Genomic DNA, 15,660 nt, shown 5'->3' with positions numbered 1-15,660 from the left:
ACAGGAATTCATTAAAAGTGTGAGTGTTAACTCTCACATCCCATATTCTCCCACAGCCATGCAACTTAGATGGGGCTGCAAAAGCAAAGTGAGTTATTTAGAAAACCTGTAATAAATTCCTTTTCTTAGTGTTAAGCTTAGCTGATTAATCCATGTAAAGATATGACAGAATATATGACCCTCTTTTTGTTTCTTTCCACTTCAGATAATTCCCCAGAATACACAAGACTTTTCAGCTGTACAGCACTGACGCATCACTACACCTGATTCTATAAAAAACACAGGACTGGCTGGGTACTCGTCAGTATTTAATGCACTGGCTTACCGGAGCTTTAACCCTGAGGCCCGATGACATAAAGGGTTCATGAGGCTCGAGATGAAAATTCACAGAGAGAAAAATGTCATGCTTCACTTTATGCTGAGTTTCTTTTGGCATGTGATACCCGTTTTAAGTCTGTATGTCAGCTCTCACTATGCCCAGATTAATCTCGCACCAAATAAGGGTCCGCAGAGTGTCTTTCATGCAGCAGGTCTACTTTACACCACCTGGCACACAGTATTTTGTGCGAGCCCACTGCAGAGAGAGCTCAGGCCAAGCTCCTCATTGTTGGCTTCTTGCAGGAGCTCGATCGTTGATAGTTATAACCAAGGAAGCTTTTTCAAAATTAAAAAGGAGTATGAAGGAAACGAGGTACAGACAAGGCTAAAGTCGGTGGTTATCTCCTGCTGCTGCTGAAGTAGCAAAGGATGTGACTGATCCAAAACTTCATGTTAGCAAAGAAAAGGGTGAAAAGAAGAGGGCTGTTTTGTAGGTTGCTGCTTTATTGCGTTATGAGCTTGTAACAGCTTTTTGGCCTTTAATCACTAGACTAAACCTGACACCCTCGGTGATCCCAGCCAGTGTGTGGCAGAAATTTTAAAGATGTTTCTTTAATTCACAGACATGCCATTTTGCAAGTGCTAAAACATGACTATGTAACAAAATTGTTATTACAGCTTGACTGATATAGATTTTTTTTAGATAAATACCGATATTTGGCGATTTAAAAAAATCTGGAATTCCGCTATGACTGCGGATTTTTTTTCTCTCAGACATACAAGACAAATACATTTTACTAAAAAATTCACATGTAGTTGTTTATGTACTTCTTTACCCTCTGCCAAACTCTTCTCGGATCAGTCGGTTGTCATTGTGGCGTTCCACGTGCGTGTCTTGCGAACAGGTAACAAAGTGCCCTCTGGTGGCCAAACTGTGTAATGCCAACACCCATAACATGGTTGTTTCTCCTGTCTCTTCTTTAATTTTTACATGTCTCATTAATCAGCTTTCATAAACGCTAATACTTCATCCATCCATCCATTCGCTTCCGCTTATCCTTTTCAGGGTCGTGGGAGGCGCTGGAGCCTGTCCCAGTTGTCATAGGGCGAGAGGCGGGGTACACCCTAGACAGGTCGCCAGTCTGTCACAGGGCTAACACAAAGAAAGAGACAACCATTCACACCTATGGGCAATTTAGATTGATCAATTAACCTATCCCCACTAACTGCATGTCTTTGGACTGTGGGAAGAACCCACGCAAACACGGGGAGAACATGCAATCTCCACACAGAAAGACCCTGGCCTGATGGTGGAATTGAACTCAGGAATTTCTTGCTGCGCAGCAACAGTGCTAACCAGAGCCATTCATATTCATTCATTCATATGTCATCAAGTAGCAGATGGCAGCCGACAAAATCAGCCTGCAAATAAATCAGTCAGCTTCAGCTTTTTATGACACAGAAAGAACTATGATATATCTCCTGATGATTAAAGCTCAAAGCTATATCATGAAGATAAACTTTTGTTTTACTTCTTTAAACATAGTAAAGTTATTGCACCAAAAAAAAAGAAAAGAAAAGCTGATTCTAAGGGGGTTTGGTGGGAACATTTGACTTCAAATTTAGTAGATTTTATATGGAGTGATCCACTTGTGTTTAAGAAGAACTGCAGTACCTTTAGTGCAGTCCAAAAGGAGCCCCAATACTTCAAGTGAAGCAGTTAAAAGCCTCAAATAATAAGCTGAAATGAGAGATGATCAAATAGAGTGTGTCTTGGTGCAAGGTCCTGCGTGTGTTTTGTGTATATTAGTCCCTATGCAACCCAGGCCTGACCACAACAAGAGTCCATCAATTGTGCTCGCAAAGCCAGCAGTACGCTCAAACCCCTGTGACTGCATGCACACACCCCCGGCAGTCCTTGTTGTGTGGAGGGGCCATGTTGGACCAAACCCCAGATTGCGGTGATTATTACTGCTGACCACACACGTATAGCTCCACACATGCAGGCTATAAAATATTTGACTCTAGATGTCTATCCTCTCTCTTTCTGTCCTGTTTGCTCTCAACATGGAATCAATTTTGTAAGAAATAAGACCCATGTTTGTTAGTTAGCCAGAAGTTTTACCAGAAGGGTTTCCCCTTTTCTCTTTAAGCTTTCTTTAGTTTTATCATAGTGGGAGGGAGATCATACCAGTTTTGCACCACTGACATTAATACACTATAAGTCATTGTGAAATCCCTTTTTATTTGGCAAATGAAAAGCCATTCCTTCCTGTCTTTTCGGCCGCTAGGATTAAAATATTGCACGTCATGCACTGTTTGTTATAAGAACAATAGATGCTCTAAACCATGGCTAAATGAAACCACACTCCATCATTCTGTTGTATCGTCTCACCGTGTAATCAAGTCCATTTTGTGCCCCAACATCTCCTGTGTAGCATTTTTGTTTTGTACATGATTTTCAAATATGCCACATTGATACACGATTACATCCAGGTGACTTTGTTAGTATGACGTCACTAAACCCAATGAAATAACAGTCATATTTTCATTGCACTGTCTGTTTGTTTATTGATCTTGTCTATTGAGGTGAATTTCTTACAGGCTTGCTTGGTTTTCCTGGTCTTTGGGACTATGGAGTCCCATCAGCCTCGGCCTCCAGTCTGCTGTCTCCAGGATATATGGTCCTGATTACAGCAGAGCTTTAGAACTCAATGCAGATGTTGCGTTGTAGATGTTGCTAATAATAGTTGATCTATTGTATATCAAAAGCTTTTATAAAACCGAGCTCTTTAATAAGGCACTACGATAAATTTGATCTTTGATATAATCAACTTGGACTCTGGATTTCCGAAGCACCGGGGCTTTAAAATGTAACGACGTAAAGTCCACTTAAAATTGGGAATCTGTTGGTGGCCTTGTTTGCCAGAGCTGAGTATAAAAGGCAAGAGGAGGACAGTGTGATGTCATGCTGTTGGATTTAGGGAGATACCACCAAAGAGAAAGAAATAAAGCTGGGGAGGGGATTCACTTGTAGCACTCAACCCGCCTTGCTGCTTTATGAGGACTGTAATTAAAGATTGGCTTGGGTGTTGTGGTTCTATGACCACAGAAGGCCTTATGTATCTGACAGGCATGAAGATCAATGCCATAAATCCTGGGAATGATCTTCTGGCATTTATCAGAGGATAGCAGCTTCCTTTGTTTTTCACTACACCTACTCTTTAAGCATTGCAGTCCTCTTTAAGGGGAGCTTAACTTGTTACTGTAGAACAAACTGAGTTAACCTCCCCTTTGTGCAAGAATACTAAAATGTTAAGAGATTCTTCTTATAATAGAGTGTATTCCTTCCTGTGCATATACTGGGATTTTTGGCTGCTTGTTACCTAGCAGGTCGCCACAGCCCATGGATCTGCATATTTTTATATTTCACCTTCATGATGCACCCTTCCCATTTATCCGGGCATGGGACCTGCATTAGGAGTATGATGACCCCCTGAGTTTGTGTCCCAGACAGGGGATTTTTCTTTTGCAAGACGAATGTGTTAAGAACTACACCTCTTAACCCAAAAGGACAATCCCAATGCAAAAATCTGATCAGTGAAATTTTTTTTATTTTCTTCTTCTTCTTCTTCTTTTTTTTCTTTTTCAAAAGGCTATTTTGTCTGCCCACCTTTATGTTTGATGGTTGCCAGTTTTTCAATCCTTCATTATTCACACAGTTCTTCTCAGTCGCTCTTTGCTGCAGAGGTTTTATCACTGAAGATCTCCAAAGGATCTGTTGGATTTTAGTGAGAGAATTTTAGTTTTCACCGTAAAGGTTCTTGTCCCCTGTGCGTTTGTGAACACAGTCGTGTTGTAAAATTCCTTTCCTCTCGAGCTTCTTGTGGCTGCCCTGAATGAAAACACCATTTAGTATTCAGTTGCCCTGACCGTCCATGCACCTTTGACATTCACGCAGTCCCATAACATTACACTCACACGTCCTTGTTTCCCATAACATTACACTCACACATCCTTGTTTCATGCACTCCTCTGTGGTGTTATTGGCCAGGTTCACACCAGACATGCTGGAAACCATCAGATCCACACAAATTTATTTTGGTTGTAACTGACCAAAGCGTGTTCTGCACTTCATCAGGCTTCTTTTCTCATCCTTCGGCCAAGTTAAATCTTGCAGTTTTATGAGTAATGGCTTTTTTGAGGTTGACTTTATCCAGTGTCCGTCGTGGCGCCTGACACCACCAGATATTCTTCTCACCGAATCAAAAGCATTTGCTTGTCTTTTTTCCAAATAGGAGGTTTGTGTGAGGTCACCAACTCCATCTTCCGTTACTGGTAACACGGCTCTTCCTACACTCCCATTCACACTGTTTATTTTTTACCACACTCAGCTATGTTGCATTAGATATAACCCAGGAGGAAAGTGTGTGTTCACAGGTGTTCTTTTATAACCTTGTTCAAGCAATTATCCTCAACTAGGATTTCATGTGGAATCGGTTTGGTTCCAGTGGTCACAGGTGTTCTGACATTTGTTCTATTAAAGTTGGACTTTGTGGCTTGTGTTTTATGTTCATAGTCTGTCGTGCATAGGATCAAGTACCTCACACTTCAAAATAAAAATCATAAAAATTATAGCAAGATGTTTTCATTTTGAACTATTTCGCTGTTTTAGTGATATTGCGCAGCCGTGTGCTCGGCTTTTGCTGTGAAGGGATTATCCCAGGATTGTCTTTAAAGACCGCTGGAAGCCTCGCTCTATGTATATCACCAGATGTCTCCAAACCTCACTCTGTGTCAGCACTTTGTCTAGTCAGCTCTGTCTCCCATTAAGTGCTTAGCACATCAAATGATGTAAGTGCTGGCATCAGAGGTATCATAACTTATCTAGTGTAAACCAAACTTACAGGAGGTGGAATTACGGCTGACAGGTTTTATTGTTCACCTGTGCTTGGAGCTCATGTACGCTTGGTCCACTGACTTAACAGATCATCTGGCCACTTGCGTCCTATCAAAGGAAAAAAAATAGGAGGATTAAGCATGCTGCCATTAAAGAACGAAGTTTAGAAGAAGTTTCAAAGTTTAGACTGTCTAACAGGTCCCTTTCCAAATCACACACTTGGCCATGATTGGTACGAGCAAAATAGGCCAAACACAGCAACTACACATAAGTGATCCAATCTGCCTTTTTATTTCTTTCATTTCATATGCTTTAGAATATGATCATCTCTATTTAAAAAAAACTCTGGAAACTATTCAAAGTGGCTGATTTATTGCTCCGTAACTGGCAGCGCGAGATTTGCCGCTGCCAGGCTGGCTGCCAGCAGACTGGTGTGCATACACGCTCCTATAGATTTACTGATAGTTACACAAAAATGCTCTGAACCACTACTGACTGTCTAGCACCCTGCACTCAGTTAACACAGTGCACTCCATGATGTATGCTTTCATCTACACTTGCTGTGGTTTCTTGTGTTTTTCTTGAGCTCATAAAATAATAATTGGCTCTTTTTTTTTTCCCCCAGCAGATATGGCTCAGATATTTCCAGCAAGAGCTGAAAATTATATAAAGCGTTAATTGAAGGGTCTTTCTTCTAATGTGACTTTCTCTCTCTTTCTGTTTTCCTTGCTAACTAGCGTCAGGCTGTCTGGGAGGCTGATCTGAAGGCTGTGAGAGGTGGGAGCTCTGTCGGGCAGACGGGCCTGCTACTGGGCGACTCCCTCTTTTCTAAAGAGCTGGAGAACATGGGCAAACAGCTTGCTGGTAGGCAGTTGTATGTGTATGTTTGCATGCTCTATGTGTGTGCGCGTCTGTATGTGATATTAGCTATAATGATGAATTGTGAGACTGAGGCAGATCAAAAAGCCTTCTTTCTTTGAAAGCTAAAACACTGTGCCAGCATGCACACATGCAGGCATACAATACTATGGAGTCTTATATAACTGAAGGGGATTTAGATAGCACTTGAGGAGTGGGAAGGGTGGGGGGCTATCCAGTAAAAGAATACACAGCTTTTGGTGGAAGGAATTTCCTGGTTAATTAAAAACTAAGACTTATGGAGCCCTGGATTAGCCAGAAAAAGAAAAAATGAGCCTTTTTATTACATCGTATAAAGGTTTTAGCATGTTTTGATTAATTCATTCTCTTGCTTTAATAGTAAAATACAAACGTCAAAGATCGGTAACTTATATGCAAAGTGTTAAAATTCAAGCAGCGACCCGTTTCCATATGGAGTTTCATGAAACAATTCACCTTCTCTCAGTGGCCAGTGATGAAATGAGTGCACAGGGATGGTCACTCTTACATGAGGTAGTGTCACCAAGAAACAATAATAATTGGCTGATTATACACTACTTCATATAAGAGCACTTTCCACAAGGGTGGTCCGCTTGCTTAAATTTGGTCTGAACATGAAGCTCATTGCAGTTTGTTCGTTTTTTAATGAAATCCACACTGTGACTGTGGACCAAGGGCATCGACTGCGTATGAACCACAAATCCAAAGAGAAATCTGAATCTGAGTCTAGCATGTGAAGACGTCCGTTGCCACTGGATCTGTTTACTTTGTCTTTAAAGAAATGCACAATAACTCAAGAAATTACCTTGACTTTGGATCAATCTCTTTCAAATGTATATAATGCATATGTGAACAGTTAACTGCTTAACGGTTAGTTAATAGCATCTACCCATGATATTTGCAGCTGTCTATATCCGCATCCATGTCCACAATGATGGCGTAAGAGTGGAGAATATGAGCATTCGTCCTAATGAGAAAAATGACTTCCAGTAAAATTAAAACCCCCAAATCCCCTACTTAAAAACCCTGTAGTAAAACCATCCAGACATGTGGATGTGGACTGAATTTACTGAATATTTTTTCATCTCGGTGTAGACTCTCTGTATGCACTCAACTCACCTTCGGCAAAAAAAGACTGATGGCATTCATCCAGCTCAGGGGAGAGATTGTTCTGGCAAAATTTGATTGTTTATCTTATTCTCTGTTTTGGTTTAAATGTTTTTCTTATAAGCTATTGATCAGGGAAATTATAATCTATTTGCACAGGGTGTTCTGCTCTTTTGGGACACTTACATAACTCACGCACACAACCAAAACGTGAGAACAGGATGTATCTTTTGGCTTTGAATTATTTAAATCACAGGAACAAATGAATCTATAACACGGGAATGAATTATATAGCATTTTGTGTGCTTAGTATAGTAAGATATGTATATTCTTATCTCTCTCTGCTCCTCCTGGGCTTTATGGAGAGTAAATAGAAAAACTAATTAAAATGTTTTCCACATGCCAGGAATCCTATTGAGCTTCAGTTTTGACAGGTTCAGTTAATAACTCTCACTCCCGCTGCTGAGTGAATACGAGCCGATCGAAGGCAGACTCTGTTGGAGTGTTATTTGTCTGACGAAATGGAATTTGTGTGGCAATTTGGAAATGATTATTCTTAATGTAGTCCAAGGCTGAGCTTTGATATATGTGACGTCTGGGTGACTCAGAGACTGCTTTTGTTGTCATGAAGATCAAGTATGAATCAGATGAAAGTGTGGAATAGAAGCCAGGGAGAGAGTTGCCATTTACCGTCATGTGTCACACACTTGTTTGTATATGCATGTCCTCCCAGTCTGTTTAACAGCGTCACAGTGTGTAAAGATATCTTTGCATACCAGATATATTAAACACATGCTGGTCACACTAAGTGAATTCGTTTCTGTCAAACAGCAGTGGTCACAGCTGGAATGACCTTCTAAGCTCATCTGTAAATGACAGTAAATACACACCAAAAAAGAAAAAAAAGATAAAGTTTGTGTTAAAAATGTACCAAATTTTCAGATGTTATTGATTTCAAGTTTTATACTGACTAGTCAGCCTGATGATTCCCAGCAGGCCTTTAGTAGAAGCTGTTAAACAAGCTAATCCAAGTCTTTAAAGCCTTTATTAGCTGTTAAATCTCTTCCACGTTATGAGCCAGAGCCTCACTGTTGAGCTTCTATTGTTTCCCCAGTTTGTGTTTGTATTTTGTGACATTTTCTTATGCACAGTGCTCAAAAAGTTAAAGGAACACATTGAAAGCACATCAAATCTCAATGGGGAAAAAAAATCATGCTGGATGTCTACACTGATATGGGTACACTGGGTAATGTGTTAGGAACGAAAGGATCCCACATCATTTTATGGAAATGAAAAGTATCAACATACAGAGGGGCTGAATTCAATGATTCAAAAACACCAAAAGAAACACAAAATGAAAATATGATGTGGCAGGCAAGTCTATTTTGCTAATATTTCATTTCAGCAACTCAAAACGGTAGTCAGTAGCCTGTATGGCCTCTACATGCTTGTATGCATGCCTAAAAATATTCCTGGGAGGCCAAAGCAGCCATAACTGATTATTAACCCCCTCTGCTACTTAACTGACCAGATCAATATCCCACAAGTTTAAGTGACTTGATGCTATACTCTGATTAAAAAGTGTTCCTTTAATTTATTAAAGGTAAAGGTAATTTATTAAAGAGTAGTGTAGGTATCCAGTTAGTGCTCACTGAGATTCTCTGTGTAGATTCTCAGTCAGCCAGGTCATCGTAGTCTAAGTAGCTTGGAAAGAAAAGCGTCTGGACTTCTTTAAGTTTCTTGAAGACAACTTTTGGAGAGTCCAAGATTTTAAGCCCTATGGGGGTGTCCCCCAAGAGGGTCATAGACCCCCTATTTCGAGGATGCCAATGTTCACATATTCCACAGAAAAGAAGTAATGATGTCGATTGTGAACAACCATCTTTGAACAGAGGACGCCGGCTTACAACACCAACTGTCTGCCATCTATAATCCAGTTTTGAGATCCCTTCCCAGAAGCCTTAACGCCCACTCACATCCTGGGCCATTTGACCTCAGTAAATCACATAGGGTGGGGCCAGGTTTTACGGTGACTGATTGTGACCCACACCCCTTGTCACACCTTGGCTCGTGTGATTAGGTAGAGGATTGATTGGGGGTCCATGACCCTCTTGGGGACATTCCCATAGGGCTTAAAATCTGGGACTCTCCACCAGTTGCTCTTAGAACTGAAGAAGCTTCTCTGATGGGAGGTGAAACGTCTTCAAGAAACTTAATGAAGTCCAGACGCTTTTCTTTCCAAGCTCCTTAGCTCACTGAGATTGTTTCTAGATTTTTTTTTTCACACAGTTGCGCAAGAGTACATTTTGGACATATTACAGAGACAGAGGTTTTTGGACAGTTTTGGACAGTTTTTGTTTGTAATGTTGCGTCTGTACACCACCACAGGGTATTTTAATTCAAACAATCAATATATGATTGAATTGCAGACTTTCCGTTTTACTCTAATTCAACAGATTTAACAAAAACATTGGATTAATCGTTTGGAAATTACACAGTCAACCATTTTAAGAAGTTCAAAGGTAATTGGACAAACTAGCATCATTTTTACGGTTTACAGTTGCGTTATGGTTGCTGCTTGCTTGTGGGTCCCTCTGCCCTCAGTTTTGTATTTAATAGCTGAAAAGCTATGCTCTGTTGGGTTGAGATCAGGTCAGTGACTTGGCTGTTGAAGAATATCCAATTTCCTTGTCTTAAGAAACTCTTGGGCTGCTTTTGTAGTACGATTCAGGCCATTATCCATTTGCACTGTGAATCGCTCTCCAATGACTTTTGCAGCATTTGGCTGAATCACAGCAGAGAGCGTAGCCCCATACACTTAACAATTCATCCTGCTACTTCTATCAGCAGTCACATCATCAATAAACACGAGTGGCTCGGTTCTGCTGGCAGCCATTCATGACCATGCTACAATACTGGCTCCACCATGTTTGACGGATGATGTGGTATGCTTCAGGTCATGAGCTGTTTCTCTCCTTTGCTACACTTTTCTCTTCCCATCATTGTAGTGCAAGTTAATCTCAGCTTGGAGACAATTTTTCCCCCTCTAAAACTGTCCAGGCTCTTTTCGATGTTTTTCTGTTCTTGATTGTGACCGGTGGTCTGCACCTTACTATAAACCCTCTTTATTTACATTAATGAAAGCATCTCTTGCTTATAGACTTGAAATTTAAATGATACACCTACTTCCTCAAGAGTGTTTTTGACTTGGCTATATGTCTTTAGCCGTTTTAGTCATCTTCTGTGGTCTACCTGGCATTTTAGTATTGCTGAGCCTGATTGCTAATATGTCCACTTCTAAAGTTTTAATATTTAAGGTTTATCAGCCTAATACTGACCTCCTTTACTTGCGTCAACATCTCTTTGGACCCCATATTGAGAGTTTGTGCGAATAACTAGTTCGAAAATGTAAGCTCAACACGAAATCAAGTTCAGATCATTTATTTGCCTAAATTTAGTTTTGGACCTCTGAAAATGAGGGTCTATGTATAAAAATGTCTGTAATACCTAAGTAGTTAATGTATTAGCACACTTTAAGTGTATAAGTATACATAATTTTGTCGATTCGTGCAAAGATAATCCCGCTCAGTTATTACCTTGAAGTGTGCGGCTGTGTATTTATATGCAGACACCCTTTCCTCTGTCTGTATTTTCTTCTGAACTTGCTGTGTTTGGGGCATTTTTTTGGCGGCAGTGGTTTCATTGCCTTCCAGTCATGAAACATGCACTCCATCGGCGTTTGGCCCTTTCTCTTGAGCTGGTGCAGAGGTGTGACTGTTTTTATTTGAACAAAACCACCCTGAAACAATCAGGAAACAATCTTTCATCTTCCTGATTCACTGCTTTCCCTTTCGGTCTTTAGCTTGCTTGACCACATTTGCTCCCTCACTCTCGCTTGTTTGAGGCCAGGGAGGGGGCCGAGTCTGAAAGCTGTGTTTATATAATACCTATAACCTCCTCATCCGTTGTACAAAACATCGCAAACTGCTCAATTCATCAGTGACAAAGGCTTTTGTAAAAGAAAATTTCCCCCATTTAGAGCCAGGGATATCTCGTCAGAGTAAAAGTAAACAATCCCAAGAATTTTTCCAAGACCGCGTTGCCAACTTTTAATTTTACTTCCATTCACACCATGTGAGGAATGTGCATTTCTTTCACATTATTTGTACGTTATCAATCCAAGGACAAAAGGGTAGCGTTTTAATTTCGTCAAGCAAACAGTATATTGTATACTTGTAAGCCTGCTGACAAATGACATGTCTTTAGCGCACTTGTTTATTTTCAGTGGAAGGATCCAATAAAGATTTCATGAGTTCTGAATGGTCGTATAGCGTGCTAGGGCCTTGTACTCGCTCACCACATGCAACTGCTTTTGGATCAAAGACTTTAATAGATCTGTTTCTATTTCTTCTTGTTTCCTTTCTGTCCCCCTCTGTCTCATTTTCTACCCTCTTTTCCCTGTTGTTGTTACTTGCGTTTGGGTTCAAACTCAAGGTTCATAGTATAAGAATTTGGATGGCATGTCTCTTTATATCAGTGTCACAGAGATATGTTAAAGTAGTCCTGTGTTTAACAAAGTCAGTTTAAAAATAAAACGGCCTTTCATAGGCTGCTCTTTACTGTTAGGTAGCTGGAGTCGAATGTCCATTTCTGTGTATGTCGGTGTGTGTGGTGGTGGGGGGGTATTTAGAGCAAAAACATGTGGTGTTTATCATTATACTGGTAAATACCTCAAGATGAAAATATAAGCTTTATGGAAACTAAGGAATACATCCTGTTTACAGCTTTTTAAAATAATATCAGCCATCAGTGTGGGTGGACATAGTGTGTGGGTGATTAAGGACTTAAAGCGGGAAATCATTATATGCTGTGCTTTACTTTGCACGTTTGTATTATTTATCTCACTGCAGTCTAAAAGTATTCACTTATTTATCCTTTGGTGTTATGGTCAAGATCCAGCTGTGGAGGTTAGCACACGGTTTCAGTGCATACAGCAGTGTCGCCACTGCCAAAAGCTGATGTCAAGACCTGCCTTGAACAGCACGCGCGGTTGAGTGTTTACCGTAATTTGATTGCTTCGTCCTCAGCAGTGACCAAGCTACTCTCAACTCCACAGATGTTGCTTTTTCTGTCATTGTGTTTGTTTGTTTCTTTTCTTTTTTTTGTTGTTTTATTGATTTTTTTCTGTGTTAGTGTAGTGATAGAAGAAATGTTGGACAGTCTCTTGAAAAATTACATAAATTTGAGATGAACTGAGGATTCAAGATTGTTGGTTGGTTCAGAAGTGCTGCTATTGCTTCAGCCTGGATTATTTTCTAACTATTTTGGGCAGTCGTTGTCATTATCTTTCAATATTAGCCTCTGAGGCTGCCACCTTCTCCTCTCCCCGTCTCACTTCCTCCTTCATCCATTTCAGCTTTTGTGTTTTGGCCCATTTTATTAATGGGCCAATTTCTGCCCATTAGTTGTTACTAATGTGTAGAATGTGTTGAGATTCATCTGACCAGGCAAACTTTTTCGAATCTTTTTTTGTCAGATTTCTAGTCCATGTGAAATATAGCCTCAGTTTCATGCTCTTAGCTGACAGGGGTGGTCCTCTGCTGCTGTAGCCCATCTACTTTAAGGCTAAATTTGATGTGTATTCAGAGAGATTTTATATGTTGGTTGGTTGTAATGTACGGTCGGCAAGGTCTGTCATCTCGGTTGTGGGCAAAAGACCTGCAACTGACAAATAAAGGCTATCTCATCTCTCATCTCATGTGGGGTTATTTGAGTTACTGTTGCCTTCCTAAGAGCTTTAATAGTCTGGCCATTCTCTCTTGACCTCTGACATTAGACTGAGACTGCTGCTCACTGAATATATTCTTTTTTTCACGGCACTCCATGTAAACTCGAGAGAGTTTCAGTTTCTGAAATACTTAGACCAGCACATCTGGCACCAACATCCAAACCAGGTTCAAAGCCACTTAAATCAGCTTTCTTTCCAAAGCTGATGCTCAGTGTGAATGCCAACAGCTTGTCTTTACCATCTCTACATGCCTCAATGCATTGAATTGTTACTATGCAATTGGCTAATGAGAAAGAAACTGAACATGTGTACCTAATGAAGCGTCCTCCGAGTGTGTGTTGGCATTCAGGCAGTAAAACTTTGAGAACCCGCTGCTCTTATAATTTAGAAATTATTACGTCTGTAAAGTTTAACGGTTCACAGACACACACATAACATCATGCAGGACACAAGTTAGTGAACACATAAAACCAACAACAAGCAGCATATGTTCAGCATTGTGTCTCAAATGAAGGTTTACTTCTATGCACGCTGAGCTGCTTAAGCACATAAACAGCAATCCACTCAGGCATGTCAAATAATTATATGCATTTGATCCCCAAAGGATTTTGTGCAGCACTGTCTGATTTTAAATGAACAGAATCTTCCGGAGTAATGTCCAAAAGCTAAATTTAGGATAGCATTACAGGCATTTTCTGTTTGTATACCAAATGGATATTTGTCAGTGAATAGAAGCACATGTTTCATGTTTTCTGCAAATGTTGTTTGTAAAACCCAGGAAATCTGAAATTTGCTCAAAAACATGGAAGTTTGAGTTTGTGAAAAAATTGTTGCTTGCTCTTGTTATTTATCTAACGTCACACATTCAGTTTTCCAGAAGTACCCTCTACCTCAAGTGAGTCATTCCTCTAAATCATGCCTCTTAAATGATAGCTCCCAGTTTGTTGAATCCCAATTGCCAAGATCTGGAACGAAAGCAGAAAACATGGAAAAAATGACCCAGATGTTGATCACAGAAGTTGGCAGCGTCGCGTTTTTTATAAACAAAAATGTTTTCGAGACTACCAGAGCAGCAGGCTAATGTGTTTTTGTCAGGAAGAAGGGAAAAAATATAGCCATGCTGTACTTACTGTATCAACTTGGGACATTTTCTGACAGAGGAAGCTGGATTCACCACAGTTTATAAGGTCTATAAATATTGTCATCATTGCCGAGAAAAGGGATTAACCCAAGCAGTCTCGCCCACATTAATGCTCAGAAATGTTTGTGATTCATTAGTCAAATCAGTGGAGGAATAAAACTTAAAGTAAGCCTGATGGTATGTTAAAAGTTCCTTTTCCAGAGTTATTTGGGAGAGTTATCTTAAAAATTATTATGGGCATTTTCATGGCTTTAAATAAAGTCAATTTTATTTCAATGTGTGTGTATACCATAGGATTTAAATAGGAAATTTACTCCTTAAGCGTTTGGATACTGACTTGGATTATTGCCTTTCTTTCTCCAGAGGTTGAGAAGGACCTGGCAAAGCTGGCAGAAGTAGGAAAGATGACCACCCGAAGCTCCAATAATCCACATAGCAGCCTATACCACACCCCAGTGCGCCACAGAACTCTACCTGACACACTTCCCCTCCCCAGCCTCGTGTCCAGGCCCCACTCTCCAGTTGGTAGCCTTACGGGCAAGTCTTGTGGTGTGGGCCTCCCCTTGCTTAGCCCCAAGACCACGACCCTCACCATGGGTAGGACTCAGTCTCCTAGCAACCCTGGGAGCAGGACTCAAACCCCCAGAACACCCAGCAGGCCCATAACCCCAAATAGTTTGCTGACACGCTCCACCTTTAACTCCAGCTCTTATAAAGAGGTGACCTTCAGGAGGTCGCGGAGCCGCCCTGTTACACCCACAAGTCAACCAATACTTACCCGACCGCTGCTCACCCCTCCAGGGCTAAGCAGCACAGATACCCTTGGTGCCAGCCTACGGGCCTATCTGTCTGAGGTAAGACCCCACACTGAAACTTGTGTTTTTTACAAGTCATGCAAGCACTTAATGAGACATGTAGTTCTACATGTTATATTTCACATTGCAAGGATAAAACTGTCATAAAAATTGGGTCATGGTCTGAAAAGGTTTTAGTATCTTGAGAGTGAACTTGTGTGCTGAAAGCCAAAAAAGTAAAGCCGGGCACTGAAGCTGAGAGCCTTTCCTCAGAAAGAAATATGAGCGGGATCACCAGGAGCACAAAATATTACACGTGCAAATCCTTGCGGGCACACACCACTTCGTGTGGGGTTTAGCAGAAAGTCGTGGAGGTCTGTACAGTAGGATGTCACTTCACTGTGGAAAAATGAGTCTGGCATAAAAGGGGAACTTTCATTGGGATTTCTTTCTTATATTCCTTTCATGATCTACTTAACAGCAGGACTGTTAAATATGAGCCTTTTTTTGAAGGTTTTATTAATGGTGCGGCAGGAATTTTACAATGCCTTTGTGTAATCTGACAGTTATGCCAGTTGACACCTAGTCACATTATCCAAAACACTACTGCACCCAGTCGGCTTTTATTAGGGCCACCTGGTCCCAGGTAGAAGAACTGAAGCCTTAAAGTGAGGCCAGGTTCCAGAGTGAGAGAATCTTTAACCTCTTAAAAGAG

General features: G+C 40.7%; 1 protein-coding gene across 5 annotated transcripts in view; it reads left to right on the top strand.

Moving 5' to 3' along the window:
* The window catches only part of c9h8orf34 (chromosome 9 C8orf34 homolog), an 81,742-nt gene that overhangs the window by 49,362 nt on the left and 16,720 nt on the right, over positions 1-15,660 (top strand). For all 5 annotated transcript variants that reach the window (XM_085173394.1, XM_085173392.1, XM_085173395.1 and 2 more), the window contains exons 11-12: positions 5,956-6,082; positions 14,515-15,005. In XM_085173394.1, coding sequence (XP_085029520.1) covers positions 5,956-6,082; positions 14,515-15,005 — 618 coding nt within the window. The remainder of the gene's footprint in view (positions 1-5,955; positions 6,083-14,514; positions 15,006-15,660) is intronic.

The sequence above is a fragment of the Neolamprologus multifasciatus genome, chromosome 9 (genome assembly GCF_963576455.1).
Source record: "Neolamprologus multifasciatus chromosome 9, fNeoMul1.2, whole genome shotgun sequence".
Classification (NCBI taxonomy): domain Eukaryota; kingdom Metazoa; phylum Chordata; class Actinopteri; order Cichliformes; family Cichlidae; genus Neolamprologus; species Neolamprologus multifasciatus.
The sequence above is the reverse complement of the archived record's forward strand: the minus strand, read 5'-3'. Positions and strand labels throughout refer to the sequence as shown.